The sequence below is a fragment of the Ooceraea biroi genome, chromosome 8 (genome assembly GCF_003672135.1).
Source record: "Ooceraea biroi isolate clonal line C1 chromosome 8, Obir_v5.4, whole genome shotgun sequence".
Classification (NCBI taxonomy): domain Eukaryota; kingdom Metazoa; phylum Arthropoda; class Insecta; order Hymenoptera; family Formicidae; genus Ooceraea; species Ooceraea biroi.
Window position 1 is genome coordinate 8,787,125 of NC_039513.1, and position 10,641 is coordinate 8,797,765.

At 43.9% G+C, this 10,641-nt stretch overlaps 2 protein-coding genes across 2 annotated transcripts in view; one reads left to right on the forward strand and one right to left on the reverse strand.

The window, feature by feature from the left end:
- The window catches only part of LOC105275675 (dedicator of cytokinesis protein 7), a 143,885-nt gene that overhangs the window by 117,691 nt on the left and 15,553 nt on the right, over positions 1-10,641 (forward strand). The window contains exon 21 of the transcript XR_893273.2: positions 4,711-4,908. The gene's annotated coding sequence lies outside the window, so the exon portion shown is untranslated. The remainder of the gene's footprint in view (positions 1-4,710; positions 4,909-10,641) is intronic.
- Positions 6,925-9,880, reverse strand: LOC105275677 (mitotic spindle assembly checkpoint protein MAD1). The gene is made up of 7 exons (XM_011332691.3): positions 9,680-9,880; positions 9,314-9,574; positions 8,952-9,182; positions 8,424-8,860; positions 7,892-8,344; positions 7,504-7,802; positions 6,925-7,400 (listed from the first exon to the last, which is right to left on the reverse strand). The coding sequence occupies exons 2-7, from the start codon at positions 9,572-9,574 to the stop codon at positions 7,048-7,050; spliced, it is 2,034 nt and encodes a 677-aa protein (XP_011330993.2). The 5' UTR covers positions 9,680-9,880; the 3' UTR covers positions 6,925-7,047.

Genomic DNA, 10,641 nt, shown 5'->3' on the forward strand with positions numbered 1-10,641 from the left:
TGTTACGCTTGTTCGTTGCATTATGATCGTAATTAATGCGCTTGTTCCAATATGGCGAGTTATAACGAAAGTCATACAGAGAGCACAACTAAATCAATATTTACATTGTAAACATGTGTAGCAATCGTTACGTATCTGTCATTCTATAAATGCCTATAAACAGGAAATCATTTATTTAAAAGGAATCAAATCATTTCTCATGATTTGGAAATAAATAAAAGGATATAAAAGAAGGAAATAGACAAACTCTAAAATTTATGGGCACGTTGATCGATGTCGTTGAAATTTATATCCATCCAGCTTTTGACACTGCGCACCGGGGAAGGCAGAGAGAGAGAGAGAGAGAGAGAGAAAGTGAAAGGCGGTAAATTTGTCGCATCAGTTTCGCGCGCATCCGAAGTCTCTCCCCAGTAACTCGCTTTATCTCTCAGTATCCTGTCAGTTTCTTCAAAGCGGTGGCAGAACGTGCGCCAGGCGGCTGCTCATTCGCCGTGAATCCACCCTAAGTGATTGCGTGGTGTAACTATCCGCTACAAGACACCTTTCAACTTCCAGGTCTCGAGGGGTGGCACAAAGTTCGCGACGAAAGGTGGGCGCGCCGGGTAGACGGGGGATGTACAAGGACTTCGGTTATAAGGATCGCTTAACACGCGATTGTCTTCCAGCGGAGTGTCTTTAAGGGCTTTAATCACGCAACTTCGGTGGAACCGCGCGTCATTAATATTTCGCGATCGCGGACGCTTCGTCTTTCAGCTGCCTCGATAATGCTCGGCATTCCTGCCCCCCTATCAGCAACTTTTTAATCAATCATCGTGAACGCGCGTTTCAACGCATCGCGTGAAACAATCGCGGATGAGTCACCCGAATAAAGTTCCTCGTTGTTAGATTGCTAATTTTTCTTCACCTGGGGACGCACGAGCCATCGTTGCCAGATTCTATTATATACAGGGTGAGGCACCTCAAACAGGCCACCTGAATATCTCGGCTGTTATTGGTGATAGAACAAAATGTGTCAGACCAAACTTACATGGTTTCGAGGGACACATAATTGGTTCTAAATAATTTTTTATTAGGTGGACGCGTAGAGGTCATATGAAGGTCAACTTCGTTTTTTTAAATGGTATGATATGTTTTTTTACGTACCATCTAGTAGAGCGTTTGAAGATGCGCACATTGATCTACGGGTCAAAATCATTCAAGGTCACTGAAGGCCAAAATTTCTAAGTGCTAGAACTTTTTCATTTCTGAATTTACGGTATTTTCAGTAGCAGAGAACTCTAGGCAATATAAAAAATATAGATATCAACAACTCAGAACTTCTCGGAAAAGAAAAAATTTCTAAGGGCTAGAACTTTTTTATTTCTGAATTTACGGTATTTTCAATAGCAGGGAACTCTAGGCAATATAAAAAATAATGATATCATCGACTCAGAACTTCTTCGAAAAAGAAAAAATTTCTAAGGGCTAGAACTTTTTTATTTCTGAATTTACGGTATTTTCAATAGCAGAGAACTCTAGGCAATATAAAGTAAATTATTTTCCCTTGCAGTTGGCCTTCAGTGACCTTGAATGATTTTAACCCGTAGATCAATGTGCGCATCTTCAAACGCTCTACTAGATGGTACGTAAAAAAACATATCATATACCATTTAAAAAAACGAAGTTGACCTTTATATGACCTCTACGCGTCCTCCTAATAAAAAACTATTTAGAACACATTATGTGTCCCTCGAAACCATGCAAGTTTGGTCTGACACATTTTTTTCTATCACCAATAACAGCCGAGATATTCAGGTGGCCTGTTTTAGGTGCCTCACCCTGTATAGCATTTCAACTTCGTGCAACTTCCTCCCTCAGCGCTGATTTACGGGAGTAAGATATTGCGAACAATCACACAACAGTACGTCATTATAACGCTACGAACGATAATTAATATTCGGGAAAGGAATATTCCAATTTTCCAGAAGAATTATTCGCATATACGCAATATTATATAACAATTAAATTAATAAATAAACGCCGATGACGCAGCAATTAAAAATATATCCCATATTCCCACATTCTACATTTATATTACGAGTACAATCGTAAATTTAATGATCGCTCATAACTGGTTGTTCATTGGCGCACCTGCATCGTGTCTCTCCCTCATCCTTCTTTTGTTTTTCCCTTTTCGAGAATAAAAAGCGAGGGATGCGGGGTTAATTTCCTATACTGGACGAAAACTCCACCGCCAACGTTGGAGTCTTCCCTATAATCTCCTTCGAGTGTTTCCACCCCGTCGTCGCGTCGTCGTCGTTGCTCCTTCTCTTCATTCTTCTCGCTTCGTCGCGTGCATCCGGACGCATCGTTCATCCCGATCATCGTGATTCCACCAAGGAGGGTTTACGTATGCCGGACGCAGTTCGACGCCGATTCATCAAAAGGACCACCCACCCGTTTTTCGCCATGTAAGGAAAGAGCCGCCGGTCTCGTCCCGGCAAAAAGGAACACGGTGGCGGCGTCGTCGTTAGGGGCAGATTCGCCCTTACCGAGAACGAGGATTGCGAAACGATCGGGACGCGAAGGGTGAGAGACGCGCCGCTTTACCCATTCCCCCTCCTCTGATGGAGGTGTGCTCGAGAGGGCATCCGGAGATTGGAGCTTGCCAGCGAGCCAACTATCGTTTCCGAGCGTCTCGTTCTCGTCGTATCTTCGACGACGACGACGACGATGAGAACGACGACGACGACGACACTGCCGCCGGATTGTCCGCAGAAAATTGTCTGTCGGATGTTAGACGCCCGCAGCGGAAGTTTCTTGGTGGCTTGGTTACGAGGAAACGAGTAAGATGCTCGCGGTGATGACGAGTGGACACGTCCGATACGAGGCGCGATTGTGTCTGGAAATACGTTCATCGTTATCGTCTCGAGAGATTGGATATTCACCTAGCATCAGCACTGTAAAAAATAAAACACGTGACGTCTCTTTGTTCCGTACGAAGGGATGCCTAATATTTCCAAGACGGAAAAAACAACACTGTTATAAAATATATAACAATGTCCGAACGCATAAAATATTAAATTACAATATCGATTTTAATTCGGGCATCAAATGTACCGGCGAGTTATTAATGTTACCAATCATTTCTAACAGGATTTTCATAATCGTGATAAAAGTCGACAGCTGCACGATGGAGCGAGAAGCGTTCCTCCAGAAAGGATGATCGTCGTCCTTCGTCACCCGGTGTAAGGATGTCCGAGGGAACAATTGTCCAAAAGTAGTCAACGAACTCCTTTTCCGTCCAGCTATTCCCCCGTGTCTTCCGTACATATTGTCAGTTTCACTGTCAGTGCTTGCTGCTTGTAGACTCTGTAATTTCCGGCTGCCACTCGGCCTGTTCTTATTTCCCGTCACGTTCGCCACCCCCGTGTCGGCCCCGCGCCGCTTTTCTCGCCACGGCGCCCGCCCGCCTCGTCCTTCAGGTGTAATGGAGCCGAGAAACAGATAATTACAACCCTCTGACCGTCCCGCGCCCAGCATCCGCCAGCCGAGCCATCAGCTTTTATTTCGGTCCATGACCCCGTCCGTCGCCCGACCTCTCCAAGATTTAAAGTGCGGATTCGTATTCATTCTCCAGCTTAGCGTTAATATTTCTTCGTTACGGACGTCCGCGTACTCTCGCGCAGCTTGTATAAAAGACTGAACGAAGCGAAATCCGCGCGGGTGAGATTTTCCACTCACACGATACTCACGGCCCCACTGTCTGCACGATTAATCGTGGTTCCGGATTTGTCACGGTCACCGAAATCGAATTCGCCACTTAGGAGAAGAATTCAGGGACGAAAATCTAAATTACACTGGGACGTGAATCTGTAATTGAAGACTGACTTAATTAGGAGAACGCGTCCATTTACCTTGCCGCCTATGCGCCTTTCATGTCCGTTGATTAAATCCGGACGTGCGCGAAGAAAGACGAATGTCATTAAGCTGGTACGCGCGTTATAATACGTCTGGAAATGTCTTTCGTGCAGTTTGCACCGCTACTTTAAAAGCACACGCGAGTGCAGCTGAAAAGTTTCCCCCGGGGTTATGGCTTATAACGATTTTGAAAATTAAAGTGATTTGCTGCCTCCTCGTGCCTGCCGTGCTCCTTACTAGCTTTTTCCTCTTTAGCCGGTACTTTAGGTGTAATAGAGCCAAGAAATAGATAATTATCCGTCTCTGACCTACTTCGTGCTCGCATCCTCCGACTACTCGGCTTCCTCGCTCCGAGTCTTAAGCGATCATCGCAAAGTTCTTCAGCGTTGTGCGATGCCGAAAGTATCACGTCACAAAAAGCCTCATACATCCTCAGTATGCCAGAGAGACATGAATTACGACACGATCAGTTATAATGAACATCTCATCAGCTCTCTTTTTTTATCAAGTGCTATTTATTATTATACTTCTTTCTCTCTCTCTTTCTCTCTTTCTGCCTCTCATTTTCATATATTGAGAAATTAATTTATTAATATTAGCTCAATAATTTACTCTCTCTTTAAAATGGTTATTGAATTTTTAATAATAACAACAACATGAAGCTAATTAAATCAGAAATTACAACAAGGCTCGCGAAATCAATTTAATAAAGATTTTATCGTTGCAAAAGTAATTCTAATATAATCGTTACGGTGGAATTTATTGTAAACTCGCGCGCAAAGTTTGATAGAAATTGCTATTTCTTTCTAGTGACGTTGGGAGATAAATCGAGTCGTACCAGTGGAGCGGAGACAATCGAATCGCTAGAATGATTCCAGCGAAGAAGATAACCCCGCGGCGCAAGCAACCCCCGTCGTCTCGTCGCCGTTCTCGCATTGTCCCACCGACGGGGCGCATTCACCCCTTTCGCCACGAGGTCCGCGCCGTTCCTCCAGAGATATCTACAAGGTGGGTACTGCCGACATAACTGGGAATCTCCTTCGCAACTCTGATCGACAAAGTTCCTCCTGGCGGTGCCGCGAGCACACGGACGCGGAAGTTAGCATCGAGTCTACCAGCATCCCTCACCTTTCACCCGCGCCCCGACGACCCTCTCTTGTCGTCTCGCTTTCGCGCCCCGTTTCTCACCCTCCCCCCTCCCGCCCTTGTTCACCCTGTGCACCTTACACGCCATCGCCACGACCCGCCCTCGCACTCGTGCGACTCTCGTCACTCCCTGACGTTCGATGAAAGACGAAGACGCGAGCAAGTTCCACGAAGATGGGCCAACTTTGATAAGATACCGGTTTACCCTGCACACCCCGATTGATTATCTTTCTTCGTGGTATGTCTACCCCGTCCCGATGCCAGTACGTACCAACGTACGTATCCATTTACACAGCCGAACGATGATCTCGAAGATAGGAGTGCGAGGCTGAGGATGCGATCTCTACGAGATCGCGATGGCTCGTAAATTGTCAAGCGAGAGATACGTCACTTGGGCGGACAATGTGCAAACGTAATTCTCGTAAAACCGGCAGGATTTTCCTTAGACAGGATTTAACTTTAGTTGAGACTCGAAGTTTCTCTCGTCGAGAGATGCGATCTCTGCGAGGGAGGTGCTGTTGTGGCTCTCCGAATCTTCGGCGATCGCGATCGCCTCGCGATTTCTTGCTTCCCTGCCGCGGTTGGTGACGCGACAGCCCGTAATCTCCTTCTTCGGGCCATCCGCTGTTTCGTCTCCGCTTCGTGGTGGAACAACCCTCGCGCCGAATAACCGGTAGCGGCTGCGGTCGTTGGTGATACGAGGGTGAGGAACGACGACGACGACGTAGACGAAGACGGTGGAGGCGCAAGGGCGGCACGTACGCGAGGGAGAGCGTGGGGTGAGTTTGCGATTAAACGCGATTATAATTAAGGATAATGGAGTTTCAGCTCGGGAGTTCCCGTCGAGTCGAGTCCCTTCGCAGCTGGCACCGTTATATCGGGTTCCCGTCGTCAGCTCTAGCGCGGACGGCCATGCTCTCCTTCTATCTTTCTGCCTCTCCTCTCCCTTTCTCTCTCTCTGTCTCTGCTCCATTTCTCTCTCGTCCTCCTCGTTACCGCGAAACGCTTTTGGTCATCCAGATGCACACATACGTGTTCGTACATACGCGCTAAACTTCAGGGTTGTATGGGTGCGCATTTGTTCGCATATAGTGGGCGGAGGTCCCATATAGTGGCTTAGTCACTAATGAAGATCACCGTCACAGCTCCTTCGTCGAACAAAGCAATGAAGATCGCTCTTCTGGGACAGGCCTCCCCATTTCTGGGCACGTACCAGCGTGGTCGAGCTGTAACGTCCCCCATGGGACGCTCGCCGATGGCCTGACGCGATTTTCAACTTCGACGTTACGTCCTCTCGTAGGATTTTTATGCGCGATAAGAATTCGACGAGTTTCTTCGGCATTAGCTTTTATCGAATAATCGTGGGGATATGTCAACGGAACTCCCAAAGAGAATATCTTTTAACATATCTTCTTTTTTTCTTTTAATTCTGTTCCTGTCGAAAAGTTTTAAAAATTATTCGCATCAGGAGACTCCTTTTTCTGAAGTTATTTTTAGTTTTACGTAAAACAGTTGAGTAATTGAGTCACTGTTACATGTAATTTTATGGAATAAATTAAATCAGAGCACTTATAACAGCTTCGATTTACCATATTCATTTTTTTCTAAAGTTATTTATCAGATAATTTTTAATTCTACTCCCTATAATCTCTTATATATATTTAACAATTAAATGTATACAAATTTTATCCAAAAATGCTATTGCAGATATTTCTTGTAACAATGGGAGATATAGAAGATATTTTTTATCCACATGAGATAAAATAATTTCGAATATAAAAATAATCCATGTAATCCGAGAAAACAAAATTATTATTACAAACATAAAAGTAGTCATTTTTATGAATGTGAAAAATTGAATTATTTTTAGACGGTATACAGATAAAACATATATAAATTTATTAAATACTCTCACAGATAGATGTGACAAATAATGTTACTGTATATTTAAATTCTAGAATTTATGCGTGTCGTAACATCGATTTTATTTGAAGCACAAAATTATGTTATGACATTTGTTACAGTTTGCTGATTAAAAAGATCAGACTGTACAGCATTGAGAAACATGGGAACACTGTTCTGTCTTTGCAAATATTGTTCAATCAGATTGCCCACGTTCGCGGAGAAGGCGGTCTCGATCAGATTTACGCCCTCCTCTGTCACATGGAAGAAGAGGAAGTCGTCCGGTGATTCTGCGTATTGACTTGACAGCTTGTAGCAGCCCTCTTTCGTTCGATCCACCCTCCAGCCAAGCAACTGGTAACATGCTTGGCGGTACTCTTGCGACGTTGCCTTGAACGCCTCTTTCAAGCGCGCTATTTTTATCTCGTGCGTTTGCTTCAGCTCCGCTATTTCTATATTACACAGGAATGCAAATAAAATCGTTGCAAACAGCAAAGAGAAACCAAGCATGGATTTCCATATTTTTCACCTTTTTGTATTATTTTTATTATTCACCTTGTGCATGTAACGACGATGTGGTCGCGCCGTAACTTCCAATCGTTATCTTGGCTCGAAGCTCCTCCAGCTCTCGCAGTAGAGCCGCTTGCTTCTCCTCGGCCTGCTTCTCCGCTATCGCCGCAGGATTCATCGTGAAGTGCAGCACCCGGGAGTCGCAGTTGAAGTCGCCTTTCAACGTGCGATGCTCCAACTCGCCTCTCAACTGCTCGATCTCTTCCCTCAATTTAGTGCACTCGTTTTTCTGAGGGTCAGTCTCGGTCGCTTGGAGATCCGCTTCCAGTTTGCTGACCAAATCTCTGGGACAATATTGGACATTTATTTTATTTACGAGATAGTATTAATTTATTCGAAGTTTCGCGATGCATCGCATAGCACGTGGGCATACCTGTAGCCATCGATGACGCGTTCCAGTGCCGGTATTCTCTCCGTCATGGCGTTATTGCTGTCCACCGTCATTTCCTTCTCGTACATGTCCAGTTGCTGCCTGTAGCTGTCTCTCTCCCTGGTAACGAGCATCATCTTCTTCTGGAGTCTGCCCACGAGCTTGTTCAGTTTCTCCTTTGACGACGTCACGTCGTTAGCCAGTTTCTTCGCGTTCTCGTAATTCTTCGACAGGCTCTGCGACTCCCGCAGAGCGGCGTCCAATCGCGACCTCAGTTGGCCCTCCTCCGCTCTCAGATCTACCTCGGCCTGTTGGAGTCTGTTCAGCTCTCGCTTCACCGCCATCGGGCCACCGACAATGCCAATCGTCTCGTATTCCTGCAAGCGATGCGTCAGCTCGGATCGCTTCGTCTCCAACAGAGCCACTTGTTGCTCTATTTTCTCAGTTTGCTCCAATCTGTAACAATGATATCGTTAGCTTGTGTTGTGTCGTTTCTTAGTGAAACGTAACGCTTTATCGCGAAGTCTTAAAGTACCTCTTCGTCATGTTGGCCATTTGCTCCTCCAGCAGTAATTTCTCCCTGACCGATTCTTTTAGCACTACAACAGTCTTCCTCGCTGCATTCAGCTCTTTCTCGAGGTCGTTCGCTCTCGCGGCTCTACTTGCCAAAAGCTTGCCCTCCTCCCACAACGCTCTCTCCGACTCGAGTTTTTCGATCTTCATTTTCATATTTTGTACATCGATGTTCTGCAATTCATAATCTTGTTGGAGCTTGAGATGATCCTTCATCCTCTCCGTCAACGTTGCTGCTCTAGTCTTCGCAGCTTCCAGTTTCATTTGCACTTCTTGTAACTCATCGTCCTTAGGCGGAGGGGGGGATTTCTCCTTTGTGGGAGCATTCCTCAAAGTCTCCGACAATTTAGCATTCTCGTCTAACAATAACGTTATCTTCTTCTCTAGGTCAGATTTTGTCTAGAATACAGATTATTAAAATCAGTTTAACAGAATTATATATAGTAGAAGAAATGTACGAAACAATTACAAAATATTATTGTATATTTACTTTAGACCATTCCTTCTCTGTGGTAGCCTGTGCTTCTCTGGCATCCTGAATTGTTCGCCGCGCAACGTCAAGTCGAACTTCGTACTGTTGAATGGTTTGCTTATCCTGTTCCACTTGAACTTGCATGAGACCCTTCTCTTTCTCAAAGATCTCCTCCATCTGTCTGCGCACGTTATGCAGTTGTTGCACAGCTGCCTCTTGATGCGTCAGTCTGGTTTTTAATGATATTACCTGTACGGAGAAATATATTTTTCTTATCTATAAATATGTAATATACATAAATCCCTTTTCTTACAAATTTACTTCACAATTATCTATTAAGTTATAACTAATTCTCGCAATGTTCATAATTTATATTTTACCTCTCCTTTCAAACGCCGCCATTCCCAAGGACTGCCTGGGACAGTGCTGGGTTGGGTTTTATTAAGTGTAGATGTGTCAGAGTCATCTAGTCTTGGTCGTTTCGGTGAGATAACGCTTTCATTACTTTCATCAAACTTCGACAATACATAGCCAGTACCTGAATATCGTACTGATTCCCTAACGTTTCTTTGGTAAGATTGTGCTCCGGAACGTAAATCTTTTATCATATTAATGAAGCTGGTTGGATCCTGGTCACCCATCTACACAAACACAAATTTTATTAATTTCTTTGTATGGTACGCAACGTTCTAGTGCCTGATAATTATTTACAATCTTTAAAAATAAATTATAAAGTTTGTCCTTACGTTTTACTTCCTGCTCACTCGTTTCATCAGCTTTTAATATTTGCTCGGGTTTACCTTACACTATTTGTGTTTATAAAGGTACGGATTAATAACTAGACAAAATCCGGCAAAATCCACCTAACCTCGAAATTTCGTTCCGAAAAATTCCGTTACGAGCCTCTACTGTCGTTGTCCTGAGAAGTGGATAGTAATATAATGGCGCGGGCCCATGGTGCGGAATATGCGCCATGCGGAATTGGCGGAACGCACGTGATTGGTTCGATTCTTTTTACGTTCGTACTACGTAAATAAAACCGTTGTTGACTAATGTTGAGTCGTACTACTACCTCACGCTCCGATCAAGTACAACGAAGGCTCGTAGCGGACTGTCTGGGAACTAATAAAAGGCGCAAAATGGGAACGTTGTTGCATGGTTAAATTTGAAGTACCTGTAACATGGCAACTTGTTCAAACCACAATATATAATCACTGCGCTAATAGCTTGTGATTACGTGGCTCCAGGTTTTTTATAGGGCTTCCATAAAATCCTAAAAATATAACAGTTCCGCTATGAGTATTCCCTGTCTTCATAAAAAAAATAGTAGTACAAAAAAGCGGAAAACTTTTAATGAAAACTAGTTACAATATTATTATAATTACAGTCATTATATTTAAAATAATAACGTTTGTATAAACTATGTAGAAATACTTTCTATTTATCCTTCTTTAAAAACTTGATGGACACAGACTTCGCAAAGATGAACGTGATCGTCAACATACAAACAACTTTCGAGTATAAAAATTTGGGTAAAAATATTTTACATAAGAGTGCTCCCTACATGTACACGCGATAAGCACATAACACACACACACGCACATAATTCGAATAACATTTTACACTTATCTTCATATTTTCTTCGGAAGATTTACTGAATTATGAAATTTATGATATACATCCCAGGCAGCACACACATTGGTTTCAA